Source organism: Anastrepha obliqua, chromosome 4 (genome assembly GCF_027943255.1).
Source record: "Anastrepha obliqua isolate idAnaObli1 chromosome 4, idAnaObli1_1.0, whole genome shotgun sequence".
Classification (NCBI taxonomy): domain Eukaryota; kingdom Metazoa; phylum Arthropoda; class Insecta; order Diptera; family Tephritidae; genus Anastrepha; species Anastrepha obliqua.
The window spans coordinates 48,418,962-48,444,853 of record NC_072895.1 but is presented as its reverse complement, the minus strand read 5'-3'; the positions used below and the strand labels follow the sequence as shown (position 1 = coordinate 48,444,853).

The following is a 25,892-nucleotide window of genomic DNA, read 5'->3' as shown; positions in this document are numbered from 1 at the left end:
TCCCTTTCAGTTTTCACTGCATACAGGGGCTTTTTTTATTGAATTATGTCTTCCACTTAACTCTTATAGATCCTACATGCTGTATGTAATTTTTTTAACGTTTTGCATATATGTATGTGTGTGTCAGATTTTTTTTTCCAACTTGTTTCTGATTATCATTTTCCAAGTTATCACTAATACCTCCAAACTCAAGAATAGAGTTGGCAACAGAGAAGTTAACATACATTGACCATTATATTGTATTTCAAGCCGAGTTAGAAGCTGCGTATGATCGAAAAACACCGTATTTATATTTGCGGCCCTTATCTAATGGCCCTTTACTCTGTTACAAACAATTCGAAAGTGGGCTTCTGTAGATCGTTCAACGGTATGGGCGATGAGTTTGATTTTTACTTGGTATGATTGCCAGGTAACGAGGCAACAGGCGAGCCTGCAAGCAAGGGCTTTCTCCATTTCAAGCTCAATACAAGGGAATTTTTTTCTTCTGGCTTCGCAATACATCTAAACTCATTTTGTCATAGTGAAACATGAAACGTTGGCTGGAGTTCTTCAGCACGGACGTAAAGGAATTATTAACACTTAAGCATGAAAAAACTCTTATCATCACGTGTAATAACTTCTGCTAAAGCAAAAAGCCTTACAGCAGCTGGTGAATGCTCTACACTCTGGACGAAGGGAAGATATTCACGAGGTCAAAATGATCGAGTTCTAATTATTTACTTATTTATTTTTTAATTCGAATTCGTTTTTTATAAAAATATGGTTCATTCTATAACAAACACCATAATAACACAGCCCGACAGCATCTCAGACCCAGAAACCGGACTATATATTTCCGAAGGTTTATGATGCGCTGAATCCAAATCTGTCCTCATAATTGCTCTATCAGCTCTGGTTTTCGAGATATCCTAACCTAAAAGTGCAAAAAACACCGTTTTTGCCCATATTTGGGGTTATGTAGCCTTGCAGATGTTTTATTTCACCAAAATTAAAAGATGGCGTCTTCTTTTTTCAAATGGCATTGAGTTTGCTCAAATATAATTTTTTTTCGCTGAGATATCGCATTTTGAAATTTTCATGTTTCTAAATTTTCCTACACCTGAAAATCGATGAAGATAACATAGACATGATATAGTCGATTACTAATTTTTTTTTTTTTTTTTTTTTTTTGGTTGAGGTGGCACAAAGAATTGCAAGCCGAAAAGTGTGGGTCTTGCCTTTCAACTCGCTCACTAAAAACCCACCCCAGCTCCACCGCGGGACAACCGTTAGGCATGACTTCGGAGGGGGAGCGGCCGATTGCCAATTCTTGAAAATTTGCGCTGTTATTCAGCGACGTCAACCGCCAAGTATCACTTGACGGGAAGAGGAGCGGCCTATTGCCTCTTTACGAAGATCTGCGCTGTTGTTCAGCGCGACGCAGTTTGGAGATTACTATTTTTGCCATACAGCGGACCAATGTTCTCCTGGCTCTAACATAATATCCACTAGGTTATCAGCCGAAATTGGCTTCTCTCCACCCTAGTGCTTAATTCCTCCCTTTCGAACACATTCTGCGTCTTCTACAGCTTGTGCACAATGAGAACAGTACGGGTCGTCTTCGTGCTTAAACCTATATAGATAAGATTTAAACCACCCATGTCCTGTCAGTATTTGGGTCAGATAATAGTCTAACTGTCCCTGGTTACGGTTAACCCATTTGGCTACTAAGAGAATCAGACGGTACGTCCAGCGTCCGTTTAGGGACGAACTACAATTTCCCTGCCATGAACGCAAGCTACGCTCTCTTGTTTCCTTGCGTATTGTCGGGGCCGTTCTGAAGTAGCTTTGTTTTGGTTAACTTCAGCGTACTCTTTTGCCATTAAATTTATTGGGAGTAGTCCTGCAATAACCATAATGGCGTCTCGGATACCGTTCGAAACGCGCAGCACACTCTGAGGGCACTCAGTCGATACACTGATTTCATAAAACTCACATATGAGCTGCAATTAGTTGCTTCCGCCCATGCTGGAGCTGCATACAGCAAAATCGATGAGACCAGGGTATTAAGTAGTCTCCCCCGGTTTTGCCTAGGGCCTCTAGTGTTCATCATTATGCGCGTCAGTGCTGTACTGCCTCTGCCGCTTTGCTGCTCGCGTATGATAGGTGATCTCTGATGTTCAGCCTATGGTCAATTAATACGCTCAGGTATTTAATGAACGGTTTCGATCCTATGGTATTTTCGCCCACGATTATATTTGCTGACTCCACCTTCTTCTTGCTGCTAATGAGCACTGCTTCCGTCTTATGATCCGCAAGAGTTAGACCATTCTTGCGCAGCCATTCTTTTACCAGGCCGACAGCCTGGTTGCAGGTTGCTTCAGCTTGGTGGAGTATTTTAGCTACGACCATAACAGCGATATCGTCAGCAAACCCTAAACTTTTTGACCCTGGGGGTAAACTGAGACGTAAGACTCCGTCATACATAATATTCCACAGCAAAACGCCTAAAACTGAGCCTTTTGGAACTCCGCCAGTTATTTTATATTCCCTAACACCCGCATCGGTATTATAGCGAAGGGTTCTGTCAGTGAAATAACTGACGATAATCCTACGTATATACGTTAGAACCTGGAAGCAATCAAGCGCCATCAGGATCTAGTTCCAGTTCGCGGTATTGAAGGCATTCTTTACCTCTAGCGTTGCCATTAGGCAGTACTCCTTGCTAACGTATAACCACCGAGTTGCTCCGATTGCCTTCGGCGCAATGGTTTTAACCGAAGCTACAGCATCTGTGGTTGAGCGAGCCTTGCGGAATCCGAATTGCGAAGATGATAGACCGCCTGCGTCATTAATGGCAGCCTCAAGACGATTAGCGATCAACCGTTCCAGAATTTTGCCTGCGGTGTCGAGCATGCAAAGGGGGCGGTAGCCTGTAGGATCTTCCGCAGGCTTAGATCCTTTTGGAATCAGCACCAGTTTCTGTAACTTCCACTGAGTTGGAAAGGTGCCTTCTTTTGGGCATGTGTTGTAGAGATCTACAAAAATGTCGGTATGACTTCGAATTGCCACTTTTAGTGCCTCGTCTGGGCCAGGAGCTATTATTTTCGCAGGGTGTATGTATGTATGTTCTTATACCTGAATTATTATCTAAATTAAAACACTCTGTTAACAATACTATCTTAATACCTTCTGTTATCTTTGTAAACTCATTTAGCAGAATTTCATCCAATTAGACACTAATTATTTTGGGTACGAAATGTCATGGAATTTTCCCTTTACTCAGCTTGTATTTTTTTAACACTTGCTTTCATTAAACACTTTTTATGATTATTTATCGACTTTTTTGTTTCTTTATTGGCAACTCGTCAACAAGTAACCACTACTGAGCTTTACAAACGGCGATTAATTAGCACGAATTGTCAGAAAGATCACAATAAAGTGCAATTTCATGCGCGCGTGTACGATATAACAACACAGTGTGTATGTGTATACCTGTATGTTTTGTAAACATGCTCGTACGAGTATGTATGTATGTACGTATGTGTATAAAATTAAGTATAAAAACCTATGGTTAAATATTGATCTTAGCAGATAGACGGAAATTAGCTTGAAAATACTCCCTTAAACAATCAACTCTACCACACGCAAGTCTACAAAGAAACTAAATTTTCTATAACTTTTCAAGTTCGGTGTTGTTTTTTTTTTCATTTTGGCCGTCATTAGTACAGCAGTTTTTCTTTAGCAAGCATTTTAAATGCGCATAAACACAAGTGCACATGCCTTTGAGCCAGAGTCATTAAGTGGAAATCATTTGTATGGTAGATTATCGATAGCGCGTATTAGAGTGTACTCAAATATTAGTTCGAGTGGTGTTGGTATTCGTATGAAAAATCTGTTGATATTTCCACATCCATTGTTTTTTTGTTTTGAGTGATGTATTTTTGCTGCAAAAATGTACTCCTCTAATTATAAAAAAACATCTACACTTCTTGCATTCCTCAAAAAGAACACTTTTCGCTTTCATAGAAAAAATTTTATTAGTACAAAAATACATTTGCGTGCATCATATGTACCATATGTGTACGATATTTATATGTTCTCGTATATTTATACTGTATGTAGGTAGTGCGTACAGTGACTCCAAAGAATTAACGGAACTGTTTTAAATGAAATAGATACTTTTAGCAGCGTATTTCTCGTTGAAGACACCAGAAAAATTTGCTTGATGCTATCGGATTTTCTCTACAAGTACGAGATTAAGCTTCATCGATGGTGCATGAGGTCGCGTCCGTTTTTGAATATTAAAAAATGTTTTCATTTAACATTTCCGAGGCGTCAGTACATTTTTAACGCATCCTACGCTATTTCTATGATAATAATTTACTTCAATCTGTTAAACAGTTTAAGGATCTTGGAGTTTTCTTCGATACAAAATTTTCCTTCAATGGTCACATTCATTTTATTCTTTTAACGTCGTGCTCGGTTCTACGCTTCATTCGTCGCAATACATCCGAATTTTCTAATCCGTATACCTATAAAGGCCGGCCGCCGTAGGCGAATGGGTTGGTGCGTCACTACCATTCGGAATTCACAGAGAGAACGTAGACTCGAATCTCGGTGAAACACCAAAATTAAGAAAAACATTTTTTCTAATAGCGATCGCCCCTCGGCAGGTAATGGCAAACCTCCGAGTGTATTTCTGCCATGAAAAAGCTCCTCATAAAAATATCTGCCGTTCGGAGTCGGCTTGAAACTGTAGGTCCCTCCATTTGTGGAACACCATCAAGACGCACGTCACAAATAGCAGGAGGAGCTCGGCCAATCACCCAAAAGGGTATATATACTTTGAATATATCTATTTCTACCAAAACCAGTCAAAATTTCACTGGTGTTCAAAAGAAGTGCTTAGCGAGCTTTCAAGGTTTTAATTATAATTAGTTAAAAGTGACAAAAAAGTTGAATAATATTCATTGTAATACATAAATAGATTTCTGCACATTATCAGTTAATAGTAACAATAATAATAATAATAATATTATACATTGCAAACTCGATTTTCCAAATACGCTGAAGGTGTCATTCGTTTCATTCATTTTGCCATTTTTAGAGCCTGGTGATAACTATAAAAAAATTAGTGAAGCAAAGAGCCGCCACACGCCCTGCATCAGGATAACGGTTTTCCCGCGTTCATATATTTTGTTCCGAAAAAAAGTTACAATACTATCAATGAGCTGCCCCAATGCATTTTCATCACATAGAAACTTGCACCAGTAATTGTCACTGGTACTGGTATAAGTGTCAATTACAAAAAATATAATATTTGTTACAAATATATAAAAAATAATATAAAGTTCATAAAATTGATTCTTTAGTATATATAGCTACAAAAGTCATTATATCATTGCGGAAAAAAATTTTATTGGCAATAAGTTTCCGCTCCCGTAAAAGAGGTGTCGATGCTGATACTGTTATTTGTGTTCCCTCTAGTAATATACTGGTGATTTGAAGGTGTATATGTGAGGTCCCGATCGCAGTAGTTGACATTCGTTTGAAGCGTAAATATCCTTTTTTATCTGACGTCAAAAATATCTACGTTCGTCCCGAAAAAGCAGCATTTGCCGGAAGTCTTGCTTCATTATTACTTTTTAATGAAAAGTGCAGCTAAACGTGTCGTAATTGATCAATATTTACGGTAATCACGCTCCATCAAATACAACTTTTAAAGAGTGTTTTCGACGCTTCCAAAGTGGCCATTTCGACGTGAGTGATAAAGATCGCGAAGGGGTACCGAAAAAATTCGCAGATACTCAACTACAACAATTATTCCATGAATACGCATATCGAACCCGTACTGATATGTCTAAAGAGTTAGATGTTGACAGATCAACCGTCGGTAAACATTTGCACTTGATGGGAATGGTCTAGAAAGCAGGTAACTTGGTGCTACATCAATTGAAGGAGAGGGATATCGAGAGCCGTTTGGTGACGTGTAAGTAGCTTCTTGAACGGCAGAAAAGAAAAGGTTTTCTGCATCGCATCGTCGCTGGCGATGAAAAATGGATCTGTTATGAAAACCCTAAGCGTCGAAAAAGTTGGAGCCTGCCAGGTGAACTAAATCCATCGACAGCAAAAAAAAAAACGAAATATTCGTACTTCAAAGGTTATGTTGTGCATCTGGTGGGATCAAAAGGATGTCATCTACTATGAACTCCCTACACTACCTGAAACCATCGCACGTAATCGTTACCAACTGCAGCAAATGCACTTGAATCGAGCTCTTAAAGAAAAGCGACCGGAATGGGACGGTAGACATGACAAACTGATTTGCTGCATGACAACACCAGGCCACATGTTGCTAAATGGGTCCATAAATATTTAGAGAGACTGGATTGGGAAATTTTGCCCCACCCGCCGCATTCCCCCGCACCTTCGGTTTACCATCTGTTCCGATCAATGCAATCAGCCCTTATTGGGGAGTGGTTCACTTCTTACGAGAGCATCGCAAACTGGCTCAATGAATGAATCAAGTCAAAAGAACTCGAATATTTCGTCAGAGGAATCCGTATGCTGCATAAAAGAAGCAGTAAAGTTGTAGCTTCCAATGGCACATACTTCTCATAATATCATGTATTATTTAATTTTTTAAATAATTCGTAATTTAGGCTAAGAAATGACGGAAACTTATTCCCATACCCAATACATGCAGCAAGAATTTAAATTGCAAAACCAGTAATTTTGGCTAGTCTGGTAAATATAGTGTTGAACACTGCGTGGTTCTAATGAAAAGTTTGGGGAATTTTTCATGTATTGTACAATATAAAGTTCGAATTTTCAATTTATATGGTTTTTGTTACACAGCTACAACTCGTTTATATAATATAAGAAAAACCATTAACATTAAAAAAAGAAAAAATGGTCAAAACTAGTCAAACTCGTGATGTGCTGTTTCTGACCGACAATTATTTTCTAGTACTTTATATAAAAAAAGATAAGTATTCGCTTTTTTTTTGATGGGCATCACAAGTGTGAGAATTTCATGATTATTTGCTTGGAGTCTCATGCCATGTGTATCTTATTGCAGCCACTCGCTCATTTTTCTTGACTGATGTTTACCCATTATGAATGCCAAATTTGAAAGAAAAGATGTTTGTTTATAAGACTTATAAATGCTGAATTCCAATCAGTGCTTGTGCATACATACATAGGTACATACATATGTGCAAATATATTTAATGCCTGCATTAGAATGCTAATCAAAGTGCCTACGCGCAGCAATTAAAGTACGCTCATCCGCGTCATGTGCTTTTTATAAGGCCAAACATTATTTGCCGATAAGCATCACATTTTTTTTATAAGTACTCATTAACTACATACATACATATACATAAACGTATAGACTTATATGTGGACAGGAACAAAAATACGCGCATTCATATCGTTTTCCAATGTGTGTTAATGTGTGTGTACTACAGAGTATGTGTGCTCGCCATTTCTGTGTAATCAGCTAGGCAAAATGTACTCGGATGTCACGTGTGATAATCCATCATATTTAAGACACTAAGTATAATTTGATTACCATACGCGTTCAATAGTTCCCATACACAGTCAAATCCAAAACTTAGTAATCACATTTCATAATTGCGTTTTGTTTACTTCAATAATTTGTAATCAATCGCCTGATAGATAATAAATATTTTTTCAATTCTATTCTATATACATACATACATATATATATATATGTTTTTTTTTTTGCTTACAGTTGAGGATGCAAAAAAGTATGCCATAAAACTACGTCAGAAATCGTTGATTGCCAACGATACAACTGACGCCTCATCGTCGGCCTCTACATTGTGGTCCAACACAGCGTCACCCTTTATACCGAGTAGCAATGGCGTTAATTGCAACGACATCAATAGTAATGAACGCGATTCTAGTATGACCATATTGACCAGGGACGATGTGATACTCGCCCAGAAGGGACTGCCGCCACAACAGTATGACGCATTCGTGTTGTTCGCCGATGCGGATATAGAGCAAGCCGCCGAAATACAAACCAAATTCGAAGAGAATGAAAAGTATAATTTCAAGGTATGAATATATTATATGTATGAATATATTATATATTATGTATGTATGTGTGTATGTACATATACATACATGCATATGTAATAAGTAATTGTTTGCCAAAAATATTATTGTAATTTCTTTGCTCATTTGTAATACCATTACTTCTCCCGTTTTGTGCTCCCTACAGTTGTGCTTTAAAAATCGTGATCTACTCGGTGGTGTGCCGTTCACGCATGTTGCATTGACGCAACTGATCGAGGAGCGCTGCCGCTATTTACTTGTGATCTTAACAAAAGAATTTCTCGATAGTCCAGAGAACCAATTCTTGATGAACTACACACATGCGCTGCAAATACGTGAGTACATACCTACATATATTTTGGGTATTTTATATAAAAGAGGAAAAATGTAACTTTTTTTTGTATTTTTTTTTTTTTTTTTTCAGAGAATAATACGCGCAAAATCATACCGCTCATCTATGAGGATTCAGTTATTATACCACGTGCCTTAAAAATATACACACACCTCAAATACAATCCGGTACCTACGACGCTATTCGACTTTTGGGCGCGTCTTGGCGATTCAATACGACGCTCATATAATGCAGTAGACCCATCGCCATTTGGCCTAAATGAAGTTGACAAGTAAGCAAGCATAATTTTAATGACTAATAGTCCATTTCCACTAAGTTAACACCGCTAAGAGCTCTGCGAAGTTTCATATACACATATCAAGCGTCTCCACCTTATTAGAATTAACTCAGGCAATTTGATTTTTGTTCACATTTTTTTTGACGCCTCCGAATAGATTGTTTTTTATGAGGAGCTTTTTCATGGCAGAAATACACTCGTAGGTTTACCTGCCAAAGAGCGGCCACTATTAGAAAAAAAACTTTCTATAAATTGGTGTTTCGTGCACGGAGATTCGAAACTACGTACCAATCCATTCGCCAAGGGCAGCCACCATACTTGCAAGCGAGAAAACGAACTTTGAATGAAATAAACTTAACCACTTATTGTGAGCTAAGCTCATAAAAATTGATACTCAGAGATTTTTGAAAAATTTACCACACACAAAAATGTTTCTTCGAATTTGTGCATTTCTGAATAGTGATCACGCACCGACCCATTCGCCTACAACGGCCACGAAATTATTTATTTCAGCTAAAAAATAAAAGAATAAATAGTTATCTGTACAAAAATTAAACTCACAAAACTTTTTAAGTGATCTTACAGGCCAGCAAAGTAGATTTAACTCCATTCTAAAAGAGAGTTAGTGACTTTTGATGCAACAAAAAGTGCATCGACATTGAAATGAAAGATTAAACAAAAGTTTTGCCTAGACTGCAGTCAAGGCTCGATGAAAATACCTCGACAATAAGGTTTGTCGTAACAAATAGTAGTATAATACAGGGTTGGCCATATTAAACTGACCCATTGAGTAACCCTATAACTTTTTACTGTAATTTGAAATCTAAGGTTTACGTCAACAAGCCAAAGACACTAGGCGCACTTAAGGCCAATATCCGACGGGAAATAGCCGCCATATCGGCCGAGACGCTGGCCAAAACTATGGAAAACGCCGAAAAACGGGCACATTACGCTATACGAGCTAAGGGCGACCACTTGCGCGATATCATATTCAAAAAGTGATGTAAACGAATCTCCTTGAACTAAATTAAATGTTTTTCACAATGAAACACAAAAAAATGTTTCTTTTTCCATATTTTTTTAATAATCACATGGGTCAGTTTAATATGGCCAACCCTGTATATGTGATTTTTTAGAGCTATGGGAAAGTTTTTCAAAAAAACACACGTAAAATTCAGAAAAATGCTTGAAGTTTTTATTTAAATCGATGGTACAGTCCATATAATTTAATGTTTGAAGATTATTTCATGCAAATGTTGACCGCGACTGCGGTTCAAATGGTCCATCCGCTTAGTCCAATTTTGGCATACTCGTTCCAATGTTTCGGCCGGTATCTCACATATAAATGCTTTAATGTTGTCTTCCAATGCGTTAAGGGGGGGGTTAGGGATAAACGCTAAAAAAAACACTTTTTTCATGAATTTATTGTAGCGAAACGGTTCAAGTCAGTTTATTAAAAGTTGTTGCATATTATAAAGTAACATTTCAAGAATATTTGATAAAATTTTCATGTAAAAATATTGCAAAATGAGCGAATGAGAGCACATTTACGTAGACGTCTTTTCAAAAATACATTTTGCAGTAGTCAGCATATCTCAGCGTAGAATCATCTGAAATCAAAAAAATCGAATAATTTAGTTAAAGTATGAGTTAAACTTCCCCCCAACGTTTATTTTGACGATTTATTTTCATTTTCAGCCATTTGGTAGTCATTTGAAGTAAAAAGTGATTTTTGGCGAAAAAATGCCGCCATTTTGTAGGTGTAAAACCACCTTAATATAAAAAAAATGGCGAAAAAAACGTTGGCGGGAGGTTTTTTATATGTAAAATATGTGTGCAAAATTTCAAAAGGATCGGTTGAGTAGTTTTCAAATGCCAATGACTACGCACTTAAAAAAAAAAGGTTCGAGAAAACCGCGTTTAAAGTTTTAAGTTATCTCGGCAGATGTTTGAGGCGGCTCGGCTTTATGCTCTATAACTTAAAAAGTTTTGCTCGGATTGACTTAAAATTTTAACATGGTATTTTTGAAATGTTTTACTACAATAACATGCAACAAAAAATCCATTTTTATCCCTTACCCCCCCCTTAATTGTTGTTGTAAAATCATAAAGCATGCCCCTTATTCGTCTCAGTATTTTCTTCTGCAAAACACTAAACACCTAAGCTTCTTTTGCGATATTTTCATTCACTGATTTAGTTAAAAATTCATCTCCGAAAAATTAAGTAAAAATATTAGATAAATTATTACACAAGACCTGAAAATAGATTGGCAGAAGAGAAAATAACTATAATAAATTATAGTTTGCTTCATCGAAAGCCCACAAATTTATCAGGAATATTTTAATTTCGAAAAAAATGTTTATAGAATTAAAGTAAATTTATTGTCTTTCCATCTAATAAACTTAACGAGAAATATTGTAGTAGTAATACTCGCTGCACTCAAACTTGCAGTATAAAAGCACACGCGCATATGTACACATTTATATGCAATTATACTAACCACCTAATCACTCACTCAATGAAAATAGCTTTCGTTATCATTTATTGATTTATATATCTTTCTTTCACCCTCACAGCGTGCCCGCCAGTCGACAACTATCTAATGACACGAGCTACTCAAGCTTACCGAGCCCGCGCACAACTGTAACCACACCCACCTCACCCACTTCACCAATACCGAGCATTAATATCAATGGGCATGCTTATACACCCGAAGAGGAGAAGGAGGATGTATTTCAACAGAAGGAGCAACGTAATCATTTTACCAAGCGTTCATCATTGCGCCATCACAACAGTTTATACAGTCACAATCACAACAACAATCGCATTAGTCAACTAACCAACGGTTGTGGGCTGCGAAATGCGCACTCCACCAGTCAGTTAAATGCTAACATTACCGTTAATAATACTATCAGCATGAACGATCTCAGCATAAATGGTGAGGCAAAGAAGAAGAAGAAGAAACCTATCAAAGCTGTGCTCAAGCGGGTTTTTAGCCGCAGTAGTCCGAAACTGCAAGAAACGGCAGAATAGTATTTCGTTTTTTTTTTTGTTTTTGTAATTTGTAATTGTACACTATTTTTAAAATCATATTTATAAATACTATTTAATATTTTTGTTGCAAAACCAATGAATATCATAACTATGTATATTGCAAGTGGATAAGAAAGTTGTAAAAGTTAGGTCTATTATGCTGTATTGTATATTATTTATTAATTGAATTATGCGAATGTTGTTGTTGTATGCAAAATCAAAAAAACTTAAACCTCACAAACGTACATATGTAGTTCTTTACACGCTTTCAGCTCCTTCCACGCACACGCGCGCAGTCTGAGTCGTATACTTACAAAGTTGCTGTATGTGTGGTGCGTTTATTTATAATAAATTTTTGTTTTTTGTTCTGCTTGTAAACGATATATACATATACATATTTACTGTTACTAAAGTCAATTTTCGCTAGCAGCTATTTTCCATAAGATGTTTAAAATATGTTAATTATATTTAAGCTTTTCAGTGCTCACTACATAATTCCTTAGCAATTTTTGCATTTTTCTTCTGCACTTATAAATGCTCATGCACATAACGTACATATGTACATACATAAACACCATCACCATTCAGCGATCAGTTTTGCACGCATACGCATGTATGTACATACATATCTGGTACTTGAATTTATGAAAAACTGCAATCTACTTGCACAATGACTATTTTAACTGTTAAATTAACTGTTTGGATAATGCAAATATGTTAGCAAGCCATAAAGTGCTTTATAAATCAATTATTAAGAGTTAAATATATATGTATATGTATAAATATTCATGAGGAATATACTATTTTAAGACAACGAATAAAGACAATATGCAAACTTAACGAAAAAACCCATGTCATTCTTAATATATTCAATTATGATTCATTTAAAATTTAGTACGAAGTAAACAATGCATTCGATTGTTGTGCACAATGCGGGGGAAAAATGTATAATTGCTGTGGGCAAAACGATTTTATGAATGAAATGTTCGAAAGGCACTAAGCTATAGTCGAGCTTTGACTGCGAGAAAATTCGGCATTTTGAATACAATGGATTATTAATGCACAATATACATACACCCAGTTGCATAATTATAAAGAAACAATAATTTCACTCATATTTTTTATTGTGTTTTAGAGAAATCATTTTTACATGCACTGTTTGAACCAGTGTGTTGAGAGAAACAAGTTCAAATAGCAAACAACTAAAACAACATCATTTGTATTAGGCAAGAAGAGTGTGGGCAAATACAATTCTTGCGAAATTATAAACGCACTGTGGGGAGTCGTTTAAAATATTTTTTATTTTGCTCTCCATTATTGTCAGTAACTTCAAAGACCTCTTTTGAATTAAAAAACTTGTGTACTGATGGCGTGCTAAGGCAGTCCCATGAAGGAAGAATGGCAATAATATAAACTTGTCAATAAACTGCTCGGACCAAATCACCCCACACGTTCTCCATAATATTGAGATCTGGAGAGATTGATGGTCACTCAAGAAAGCGAAAACATTGTTCAGCAAACCAACTGAAAGTGCGACGAGATGAATGACAGGCCGCATTATCTTGCTGGAAAACAGAATGCACATTGAGAAATGGCAACAATTTATCCGTAAGTAAGCTTAGGTATTCTTTGTAATACCTTTTCAGTTGTTCTTTGAGTGTTGATGGGCAGTGGATATTGGTCTTTCCAAGTGTAATCACAGCACACCACACCATCACAGATGCACCACGCAAAACTTTGTTTTTGAAAAATATCTTGACTACACGCAAATCTTTCCAATAATTACTAAATCCATCTACCCCATCTAAGTTAAATTTATTTCCATCAGAAAAGATAACCTTAAAAAATTTGGTAAAATGTACATACATTTTGGTCAACGGTAAGTTTTGGAGGTGGCCTCATTTTAGAGAACTTAAGCGGTTAGGTGTAGTCAGAATTAAAAAAAAAATTGAGTTTATTTTACATTTTCTTAAAGTATAATATATTAAAAATATTGTGTGAAAATTTGAAGTGAGTCTGACAAATACTTTTCGGGTTATTCAACAATTAACAGAAGGCGTATAACTCTACATAAATCGATAGCAAAGCTTTGAATGCGTTTTTCTCAAAACTATGTTTTTTGAACTGGTGATCACTGTAACTTAAAAGCCGATTGGTAGATTTCAATAAAATTTATACGGCTTTGAAAATCATAAAAAACTCGTACCTGAACGAAGGATTTTTTTTTCAATAATTTCGATTTTTTTTTTAACAATTAATTGACGGTTTTTTCCGCGAAGATCTGAAAAATATTTCCTGAGGCCGCTATATTGTTAATTTTGAAAAAACGCTTCGATCAGGCACAATATTAATAATATTAGTAAAACAAATTTCTCTTGTCCGGTTGATTTTAGATGCATCTCCAAGGGGATTATTATTTTTTTTTTTTTTGAAGTTTTGTTAAAAACAAGTCGAAACATGATGTATTAATGCCATGTTTTTATTTTTGTGAAATAAATCAATTGACTAGCAAAAAAAGAAATTAATCAAAATCATCATTTTTTCGGGCCTCTGACTACCCCTAACCCCTTAATACTCACCGAACACTTTAAAACTCGACTTAACGAAGCCCGAGAAACATTGAGCCTTGATATCACGTAAGCCTTTGTACTGCTTCGCGCCACGCGAATAACTTTTCGCACTTCACGGGTGTCTAAAATTTGTGTTGTTGTTGTTGTAGCAGCATAAACATTCCCCATATTTACATACGGTGAATGCTGCTGGATGGAGTGACAGTCCTTGGCCGGATATAAATCCGGGTCGTTTCGGTGACGTAGAACCGACTGTCGTGGAAACATGAAACGAAAGTTTGCGTTCATTTACATTGGTTATTTGTAGCTCCATAATTTTTTTTTTTTTTGTAATTACCGAAATGACTTTTTCGGAAGCAAATGCTAAAATTTCAACTTTTTTCCATTTCCGTTAGTTGTGTACCACACGGCATGTTGATATAACATGCCCGAAATAAAGTTCAAACATTAATACCATGAAATTATCTGTCAAATAAACTTAATTTCATGAACACATTTCTACTTAATCTTTGCCGTCTCTAAAAAAATACAATATAATAGCATTGTGCAAATCTCTATCAGGTTTTTCCCCAAATTTTTCCTTAAATTTTGGACCTTGGCTGGATATAAAAGTAACGTAGACTTTACTTATATGGGAACAAAATAATTTATAGGACTGATTCCGAGTTCAAATTTTTTACTACACTGAGATTTGCATGTTTTTCAATATCTCTCCTGAAGCGAATTTTACGAATAAAAATATTGAATCACATTTTACTTTTTAGTGCCCAGAAGTGGTCTCTGGTTTTCAAAATTAGAAACCCCTCCATGTAAATTCATCATTTCGGAATTGCTTTATGCATCCGGTCAAAAATATATGATCTCAAATAGATACAAGTATATAGTAACCACCAGAGACAAAAACAACGGGCCAAAAATATATTTATTTCTACTATTGGAAATATAAAGCCCTAAATTTTACTCTAGCAATCAGTTAATTCATAGAATATAGAGGTTTTGTGTATTTTAAATTAAATTATCTTCAAGATCTAGATTCCCCTTAAAGAGCTCGAGTTACTTTTAAAATTTCAAACAAACAACATTTTCTGTGAATTTTCTCATTTTCACATTTAACATTTCTTCATTCTAGCGAATATAGTAGATAAGTTTAAAAAAAACTGGCTGATTGTTTTAATTTTGTAGCACAGCGGAAGTGCGACACCCTATGATTGAGTTCCGCTGTGGTGCACACATTGCACATATTTTTAAACTTCAAAATTTTTATGGCTTATAATTTGCTTGGGTATAGCTCCGTAACAATAATATTGTATATATATATATATATATATATATATATATTATATATACACATACTATATATATATATATATATATATATATATACAGTTTCAAGCCAACTCCGAACGGCAAATATTTTTATGAGGAGCTTTTTCATGGCAGAAATACACTCGGGAGTTTGCCATTGCCTGCCGAGGGGCGACCGCTATTAGAAAAATGTTTTTCTTAATTTTGGTGTTTCACCGAGATTCGAACCAACGTTCTCTTTGTGAACTCCGAATGGTAGTCACGCACCAACCCATTCGGCTACGGCGGTCGCCAATAGTAATTTAATTTAAATATTGGTATATATGTACAACAAAAAAAAAAACAAATATTAGATATTTCAGTTTAGATCATTTTTGCGGAATAAATCAGCTTAATCACCCTGTAATCTTTGCGATACTGCCACTTTAATTGTTTTTCTTTGGTGCAGTAACCGTTTTACGAAATCCTTATTCAAGATCAAAGCCCAACATTTAGCGAATTTAATCATAGTGAACTTAATGAAAACAGGCGAATAGAGTACTTTCTCTATCATGAAATAAATATTTTACACCACACAGTTGTCTTCAATATATTCTTTATAATAAATCCCTTTCAAAAATAAAGGTGTTGGCAACACTTGTGCCGGCAAATTGTTGAAATTCTTCGCGTACGCAATTCTAATTTATTATTTTTTTGCTAAAACAGCAATTATTCTGACCATGGTGAACACATGGTATAGCATCCATATGGGTCAGTTATTTTGAATGACATCTAAATCAGCCTCTCAAAAAGGTAATTGGGCGAATAAAAGCAACAGGTAGAACACCCATCGAATGACAACAAGCAACAGCTGTGCGTAGTGCTGCTGGTAGAAAAAGAATATAAAAAGGTAAAACGTTTGATTATTTGCCTAAACATGCAAAAATATGTTTTTAATTACAAAAAGAGCTTGGGCAAACTGCTGCAAATTTGTTCTATAGTTTTCACGTGCTGGCGTCTCCTGTATTTACATCGATTACGCGGCCATATTGTTGTTAACTGCGAAGGATGGTGCTTGATACAACGGCGGATCACTCGATACCTTTCTCCATGAATGTGCCCGCATTCAATTGTAGTGAGGAAGCGCGCTTACTAGCCGATACCCCTCTTACGGAACTGAGCTCTGATACGCGCATTAAACTTTCTGAAATGTTAAATGGCAGGAAGATTTTGAGACACGCAGGACACGATCGCGATTGGCGCGGCATTGCTGAGCTTGCAAAGGTAAGTAATTTTTGTAGCACCAACTCGAATGATCCAATGCAGACAGTACTCAGTCAATGGTGCCACAAAAACTCAAACGAAGCAACATTTTGTCATCTACTGTATTTCTTGTCAAAAATCGATCGTTGGGATGTGAGCGATGATATTTTTACTTTTCTGAGTAAGTATGGCTTAAGCTAAACACGGGAAAGGGGAGAGATGAGATGATATAGATAATTTCTACCATTGCTTTTAGTAAAAGACGCACGTTTATTTGAGTGCAGAAGATCTCATGCAAATGCTGCAAGCGGCATAAGTTCTGAAAATGCAACATTTACTGGAAGTGGGAGCATTGCAGAAAATGATGGTGGGAGCAATGGGAATTGTGAGGATGAAAGCGATGTGCATGAAAACAGTGATGAGTCCGATAATGATGCCAATGCTGATGGAGGAGGTTCCAGTTCCTCACCAAGCCCGCCGCCGAGTCCACCGCCAAGTCCCCCACCAAATTTGGAATCCCTAATAGAACGTGTTGAGCTGTTGACAAATGCTAACACTCCGGCTCGAGTAATACAACCTACACTTGATCAAACAAACAAGTCTTTGGCTGTTGTTGTTGCTATGCAATCGAAACAGCCAGAACCCGAGCCGATCGTAGATGAAGTAAATGCATTAACCCGCCAAGATGCAGCGCGCTTACGCAGAGGTTTGCCACTTACCAAGTACGATGCCTTCGTGTTGTACGCCGATCCTGATCAAGATTACGCAAATGAGTTGCAGCAAAAATTGGAAAAATATACCGAATTCAATTTTGAGGCAAGTGAATGTTGCGATATGAAAGTGTGTCGGTTGCGAGTTGGAAAATATAACAAACGAATTTTCTATTTCAGCTAGTCTTTAAGAATCGTGATTTGCTTGGTGGCACTTTTTTTCACGATGCTGTGACGGAGCTTATTGAAGATCGTTGCAATTATGTGTTGCTGATTGTAACACGAAATTTTAGCCGAGATTTCGAAAGTTGCTTCTTTTTCAACAACACGCAGTCGTTACAATTAAGTAAATATACATAGAAAGCCTCATTTATTTTTACATATGTTATTTTTTTCATTCTCTTTAATCTGTAGAAGAAAATCGCCGAAGAATCATACCTTTACTATACGACTTACATTTGCCGCGTGCTTTGCGTGGATTGCACACTTTGAAATATAATAGCGAACACTTTTGGGATCTCTTGACCGATTCATTGAGTGTAAAAGTGCCGCCGTTACTTACAAAAGTCACAGAACACAAAGTGTATGTATGCCGATATTAAATGCATATTAAGAAAAAATTATCAGTATATTTTAATGTAATTTTTTAGCAATACTGCAGTGTTACCAAATATGCCAAAACCACCAGATACACCAATTGCAGATAATGAGCAGAAATCAAAAAGCAAAACAACTGGAGATAAGCCTGTAGGCAAAAAAAAGCTGTTGAAGAAGCCTGAATGGATTAAAAAGAAAAAAGTGCAAAAATGAGTTTAAAAGTGCCTTTAATGCCAATTTGAATGTGTGCATTTTACTTGCCAATTTTTTTGTAAGCCAAAAAATATACTTATACTTACATACATACATATATACTGAGATTAGCTGAAGGTCCCCAATAGGTGCAGCAGCATTTATATCATTTATAGGGTTATATGCATTTTTCATTTAAAGTTAAAAAAATGTGTGAACGCCACGTAGTTTTAGATTGAAATGTCGAAATATTTGTACTTAAAAATTTGTGTAATTAAATGTGTAAAGCTGTTTATGTGCGATTTGGAATCAAAAAAAGTAAAATATTGTATTAGTTATCTAAAGTGGAGAGGCGAATTCCGTAGATGGCTTTTCAGAGAAGGAAAAAAAAGAAAAGTAAACTGAAGAAATCGAAATGAAGCTAATAAGGCAGTTCGGGAAGACGACGTTACAGCTTGGGGTAAGTCTATTTGGTTGTTGTTGTTGTAACAGTTTACTATACCCTGCCAGTGCAATGTAGATTATATATCGGCTTCGTCTAGCTCATCTAACGAAATTTGCGGTTTCGACAGGTTGCCCCATAGAGAAAGGCATGTAAGACAAGTGAGTATGATGAGGCATGTGCAAAGGTGGTTAGTATCGTGCGGGGAGCCTTCACATGCTGGACAATGTATGTTTGGTATGTCGGGGTCGTTGGACTCCAATTACGGCATTCGAGGATCGGGAGCTTAAGAAGGTGGTAAAGGTCTCGCGATGAATGTGGTTAAGTGTATGTCTAAACACTGGCCGGTGCAGTAGTTGTCGGTTAGTTTTGTCGGAGGTACCTCCTGACGTGCCTGGAAGGCGGCTCTGGTTCAAGAAGCGAAATCTACGTAGCACCAGAGGAGAAACTGTTTGCTGAGCAGTTTGTAGTGCTCCTTGACAGGTAGCATCTGTGCCTCATTATGCAGATGTTGTAGGGAGGACATCAGGAGGCATCCTGTGGCTGTCCTAATGGCAGAGTTTTGGCATGTCTGGGCTTGTTTACAGTCGGAATTAATCTTGAGCTGTAGTTTGACCGCCGTAGCCGAATGCGTTGGTGCGTGACTACCATTCGGAATTCACAGAGAGAACGTTGGTTCGAATCTCGGTGAAACACCAAAATTAAGAAAAACATTTTTCTAATAGCGGTCGCACTCGGCAGGCAATGGCAAACCTCCGAGTGTATTTCTGCCATGAAAAAGCTCCTCATAAAAACACATATCTGCCGTTCGGAGTCGGCTTGAAACTGTAGGTCCCTCCATTTGTGGAAAAACATCAAGACGCACACCACAAATAGGAGGAGAAGCTCGGCCAAACACCCAAAAAGGGTGTGCGCGCCATATATGTGTATATACATATATATATGTAGTTTGACCTCTTTTGTCCCATGGCAGCCTGTTCTACGCTACCGAAATGACTCGGGCTTTTCCCAGCCAAGGGCTGCCGCCTCAGTAAACTAGCCTTGTCTAGTGCACCGACCCAAGTCTATTTGGTCTACTATGTACATTCGTTATGTTGCATGCACTTAAACGTATTTGTTGCATAATCAGATCAGATTTCAATGAAATAGAAACAACCGTTGCATGATTTTTTTTTTTTTGTAATTTTTTGCATTTTATTATTTTTCATCATAAATAACTTTGTTGTTTGTTTGTTGTTGTCGTTTGTTATTTGTTATTCTCCATTGCTGCTTCTCTGTTTGAATTGTTGTTTTCGTATTGTTATTTATTTTTTTTTTATACTGGTTGCTGCATTCATTGCATACATACATAACGTCTAACTCTCAGCATCCTCCTCAGCATCGTCATCATCATCCTTAATTCACGCAACGCAACGCATGGCAACGTTTTACATATGTATGTGTGTAATTATGTATGTTTGCGAGTACATATCTTTTTTTGAATTTTTGAATTTTTATTTTTTTGCATTAGTTATTTATACATACATACCTACGTATTTGCGCATGAATAATTCAATTGGTTCTTGTTGTTTTTGTTCATGTGTCGCCGTTTGACTTCACTGTATGACTGACTGTTTGACTAATGTTTTTAAGTTCGTTAGTTGATTAATGCCACCTACATACATACAGATGCATACCGATTTATTTCACAATTATTTCTTCTCATTTATTGTTTATTAGTATTTGTTTTTGTTGCTTTAGCAGTTGCTGTTGCTGTTGCCGTTGCTCCATCTATACCTAAATTGTTTGTATGCGTGTGTGTATGTGTGTGTACGAGTGTGTGAATTTCTGTTTCCATTGGCCTATCGTCTAATATTTCTAATTTTCATTGCTGCTGGGAGTTGTTGTTTTTGTTGCAATTATTGTTTGCAATAATGGAAAGCATTTGCTTTTTGCTGTTTGCTTTTGTGTTCGGCTTATACTCGTATGAATGTGATTTCATGCTGTTTAATTTATAATTTTATTTATTTCATTAATCAAAATTATTATTATTTATAACTTTTTGTTTTAGTAATAATGATAATCATAATAATAATCAGTATAATCATAATGCTTACAACTAAATTAATACAATTTTTCATTCAATTTTCTTATCGCATTGAATTACTATTTTCATCATTTCTCTCTTTCGCTTCACTTAACTTTTGCAATTTTTTTTGTTTTTTTTTTTTGTTTTGTTTTTTTTTGCTGCTTTAACTTGAACTTTATCTGCTTCTGCTTCCGCTTCTGCTACTACTTCTGCTTTGCTACGCTTACTATTATTATTTTTTCATATATCTCTGCTTGCCGTTCATTTATGAAGTAACAAAATTAATAAAAACAATTTAATTGATCTTATTTTGTTTTTGTATTAAATTACAATAATATGCTAGTTGGGTTTTCTTTTTTTTATATATGTATTATAATATATTTTTTATTTTTTATTGTTTTCTTAAATTTCTCAATCATTTTGCGCTTGCTTTATGAACTAATGTGTCTGCTTTTTTACTGTATTTGCTTTTAACTTTTGCCTTATTTGTTTATTCTGTATGCATGCGTATGCTTTTTGTTGTTTTTGTTATGTTCGTAACTTTCAATGTGTGTTGTTTCTGGGTTTTTTAATAAAAATGATTCCTAATGTTTATTTTATTAAAATTATTTTATTTTCTGCACTATTCAGATTTGAGCAAACACTTTTTTAGACTTCGTTTAGTTATTTTTTCCAAATCCAATTTTGTTTTAATTTTTTATTTATATCTTTTGCTCGCATCCTTTCGTTTTATTTAGTTTTTTTTTTGTTTTTTAATTTCTTTCATTTGTTCCATTAACCTTTGCACTGTTTTATAAACTTTTTACTTATTTTTTAAATATTTTTTTTACAGTTTTCCTCTTTTAATTTCAATTTAACTTTTACTTATTTTATTTGCTTCATTACTTAAGGGTTGATTGCATTTATACCGCGAGAAATGAATCCACTGATTTAAGTCAATTTTTCATTCATCGCCTTCACTATTTAATTTTCACCTCATTTTCTTACAATTTTATATTTTATTTTAATTTTTTTCTACAATTTTTTCTGTGTGTACCGGAGCTTACAGTCTACTAAAAACAAAACTATTATTATGCTTTCACGCATAACATTGGAAGTGAGTTCGTGAGTGGTTGGTAGTAGTGGCTAAGTGACGCGTGAGTGTTTAGGAATGTTTGTTGATTTGATTTTTTTTTTTAGTTTTTTTTCTTTGCTGAAGTGCGACTGCTCTGATTGCGCGAGTATTTTGCTTTGGTGAAATTGTGGTCTCTTTTTTTGATTTTAAGGATTCTCATTAACGCTTCTTTTAGCTGGTGTGTGTTTTTCGCCACAAGGCAAGAAGCGGCCGGAGTTGGTTCTTAGCAGTGTAAAATTAACAATTAGAGCACTTCGATAATTTTTCAAAAGATGTGCAAACGCGTGCACATATACATATATAATATTTGTATGGTACTCATGCAGAGCAGCTTCAAAACTGTTGCGCTTAGTTGGTGTATGCTTTGGAAATTAAAAAAAAAAATTTAAAAAAATAAAAAATTAGAAAAAAATAGAAAAAAAAGTTTTAGTTCTGAAAACTTTCAAAAAATGTAATGCTTGACACTAACTTAGTTTTCTTCGAGCTCTTACTGCCAGGCCTTCAAAACTGTTGCGCTTTGGTGTATGCTTTGGAAATTTAAAAAAAAAAATTTTTTTTGTAAATTTTAGTTCTGAAAATTTCAAAAAATGTAGTTTTCTTCGAAGTCATACTACTAGGCCTGTTCCATTTTTTTTTTTTCAATTATTAAAAATGTGCCTGGAAGCGAGATAAAAAAACTCTGTGTAGACCTCTTCTGCATTTTCTTATACAATGACCTATATTTTTATAAAAAATTAACGGAAAAAATGTATCATGGAAAATATTGGGTATAATGTGGACGTAAGTCGAGCATATATAAAATATATTATATATGTATTTAACTACTCGTATACCCCAGATTCAAATATAAAGCCATACTACAGCTCGACTTTAAATTACAGTAAAGACACCTCTGCCAAAAAGAAGTTGTCTGATCTGCTGTTCTGATCTGAAATCAAAAATTCAATCAGAACTGCCACAAGCTAATGTTATTGTTAGGGGACCTCACAATTCGAAAAATAGTCTGCTATCATAGCGATTTTTAGAATTAGAATTGCTCGCCATCTTAATTGGTTTACCCGTGATCTTAGCCGAGCTGTTTATATTTTTCAGTGAAAATACTTAATAATTCTTTGTTAACGGACTTTGAGATTTTTTCAAGATCTGTTTTTGAAAAAAGTTATTTTCGGGTTCAAACTAAAAAAAAAATGTTTTTTTTCTTGGCTTTCTATTAATTTTTTTTTAATACATTGAGATTTCATAAAAATGCGCATAAAAGATCGAATAATTTCGAAAAATACGTCTATTAAAGCGTGAAATTGCAAGACTTTTGGAAAGATCCTAGAGAAACTGTAAACACAGAACCCCTGAAAAAACTTGAGTATCAAACTCAGTTATTAAAAGACTAGACTTTAGTATAGGAAAACGTTGTTGCAGTAAATATTGAACTGGTACTTTAAACTTAGGTATTTACACGGCCAGAATTATGTCCTAAACAAAAACGTGTTGGACTACGCTACGTAAGAAAGCACAGATTTTCTAGAAAATGATTAAACATAAAAATAAATGATTGGCGCGTACGCTTCTGTTAGGTGTTTGGCCGAACTCCTTCTCCTATTAGTGGCGTACGTCTTGTTCTGGTTTCACAAATGGAGGGACCTACAGTTTCAAGCCGACTGCGAACGGCAAATATTTTTATGAGGAGCTTTTTCATGGCAGAAATACACTCCGAGGTTTGCTATTGCCTGTCGAAGGGCGATCGCTACTAGTAAAACCTTTTTCTCGATTTTGGTGTTTCGCGGAAATTCGAACCTACGTTCTCCGAATTCTGAATGGAAGTCACGCACCAATCCATTCAGCTACAGCGGCTGCCAAACGATAAGAAATCATTAATATCAGTGGAATTTTTTTTTTAACTTTACTTTTGGGCACAAATTTTAATAATTGAGCTCACTTAATTGCGGCCTTTTTAATACAATGACATATTCCGTTTTGTCAGGTCGGCTGTAGACAATTTTTGATTTAGCAACAATCTTTTATCATACATTTGCAAATGGAAGACTTTTTTAATCTTAAAGAATATATTGTATAAATATGTATTGTATAAATAATAAGCGATATAAAAAAAAATCACAAATATTTTTATTGCATTATTTATTTTTTATTTTGTTTTTGATCGTTTTGTTAAACAAATTTGATTACATATTAATTTTCTTGCATAATACTACCTCAGTTTTAAAGTTATTGTGTTGAAATTTTGCACAGAACTGTGTGTCATTCTTTAATCTCATCGTTTCTAAGGGAAATTTTCAATTCACATTATCTCAAAAACTGGAGCCAATCTGCAAAACGGTAGTTGCCAGTTACTTAAGAAGATTTATTGTTAGATCAGTTATGACTTGGCCATACGTGATATATAGGGAGATAGCCGCGATCTTCCTCGTTTCAACTAAAATGGATTCTGATTTTTAATTAAATTTGTTACACGGAATTCAGAGAGAAAATTGCTGGCGCAAAATATATTACCCAACATGCTGCTATACACCGAACCCATAATGAAAAGCTTTTGAGAGTTTACAGAAATAATGACTCTCGAACGGGGCAAGGCGTCAGTTCAAGGACACGAAAGATCTTCAACGAGCAATTCAGGAATAATCAGAAAACGTCGATCCTTTTGACTTTAAATCTTAATTTTTTTAACAACCTACTTAGAAATCATTCGAACAGCACTTGGCGCTTTTTAATTTTTTTTGTAGTTAAGCTGAAAAATTTGTTAAAAATATACTCCACAGAAAAGTTAATTTCCAGCTCTTAATTTTTTTTTCTAAACCCTCCGATGGGCACCTTATTTAAAACCTTCGATTGGGCACCCGGGTTTGGCTTTTTTCGTCCTGTTCGAGGATCCTTTTTAAAAGATGGTGTCCATAAATCGATAGAAAATTCAATTTTAGGAAGCTACCTGGTAGCTCAAGTCATGGGCTATAATAGAAATATGTCAAATTGACGTACAAAGTCGAAAAAGTCTGGCCAGAAAAGTTCCAGATGCCCTACGGAGGATTAAGTAACATTCTGCGCTAATTTTTGACCTCACACGCACAAAATATATTGTTTTAAAGTAAGAAAGATGCCGTTATCAATCTTTTTTAAAAAGCATACACCAGTACGAGTACATAATTTTTTTTAAGGAAAATGTAAATTGGAAAACTAAAAATTTTAATTTTATTATCTTTAAGTATCCTTTTTTATATTCACCGCAGGGTGTTGGTTGTGCAACCAAAAATACGGATGTTACTCTACCCAAGGGCTAAACTAATTCTGTGAAGTACTGCTTAAGTACAGATGTAAATGTTGCTGAATTTATAAAAATTAATACCAAATATTCAAAAAATTTATTTTTTCAATTTGAATATCTCGAAAACTATGCAGGATTTTGAAAAATGTTATTAAAAAATAATTCATCAACAAAATGAGTTGCTCTCTTTACAGCAGTGAATTGTTTGTTTTCAATTATATTCGAACCAACAACGCGCCCTGCCAGATATTTTAAATTTTTTTTCCTTTGATGGAGATGTTTTAGTTTGTTCTAGGTATTACAATCATTTTTTGCAATCATTGTTTGTTATGTTTTGTGAATGTATTTCGTATTATTAATTTAATTTATTGCTATTTTCGTGTGCACTTTGTGCAATTTTCAACATTTATAATTGTTCCGAAAAATTTCATTTACATATTTTTTTGTTTTTATCTTTTCACTTTGAAGCCCAAATTTTTTATTATATTTTTATTTTTGCTTGTATTAAAATTTCATTTACAGGACACTGAAGACTGATTTGTTTGACCAAAAAATGTATTTACATTAACTGATTCCAAATAAATAAGAAAATTAAAAGTTTCCAAAGCAAAAAAAAAAAATATAATTATTAGAAAGAATCTAATTAAT

At 35.2% G+C, this 25,892-nt stretch overlaps 2 protein-coding genes across 5 annotated transcripts in view; both read left to right on the top strand.

Moving 5' to 3' along the window:
* LOC129243910 (myeloid differentiation primary response protein MyD88-like) overlaps positions 1 to 11,978 on the top strand; it is a 79,363-nt gene extending 67,385 nt beyond the window's left edge. For both annotated transcript variants that reach the window (XM_054881352.1, XM_054881351.1), the window contains exons 3-6: positions 7,742 to 8,070; positions 8,237 to 8,405; positions 8,495 to 8,693; positions 11,277 to 11,978. In XM_054881352.1, coding sequence (XP_054737327.1) covers positions 7,742 to 8,070; positions 8,237 to 8,405; positions 8,495 to 8,693; positions 11,277 to 11,733 — 1,154 coding nt within the window. In that variant the 3' untranslated portion in view covers positions 11,734 to 11,978. The remainder of the gene's footprint in view (positions 1 to 7,741; positions 8,071 to 8,236; positions 8,406 to 8,494; positions 8,694 to 11,276) is intronic.
* A 4,266-nt stretch (positions 11,979 to 16,244) lies between these two features.
* LOC129245357 (uncharacterized) lies at positions 16,245 to 18,467 on the top strand. 3 transcript variants are annotated; one of them, XM_054883469.1, is made up of 7 exons: positions 16,245 to 16,341; positions 16,401 to 16,497; positions 16,555 to 17,031; positions 17,107 to 17,666; positions 17,741 to 17,906; positions 17,975 to 18,143; positions 18,211 to 18,467. In XM_054883469.1, the coding sequence occupies exons 3-7, from the start codon at positions 16,656 to 16,658 to the stop codon at positions 18,368 to 18,370; spliced, it is 1,431 nt and encodes a 476-aa protein (XP_054739444.1). In that variant the 5' UTR covers positions 16,245 to 16,341; positions 16,401 to 16,497; positions 16,555 to 16,655; the 3' UTR covers positions 18,371 to 18,467. The 3 variants fall into 3 exon arrangements, with proteins under 3 accessions (XP_054739444.1, XP_054739443.1, XP_054739442.1); XM_054883468.1 differs by having other exon boundaries at positions 16,245 to 16,497; positions 16,589 to 17,031; XM_054883467.1 differs by having other exon boundaries at positions 16,245 to 16,497.
* Positions 18,468 to 25,892: the final 7,425 nt, after the last annotated feature.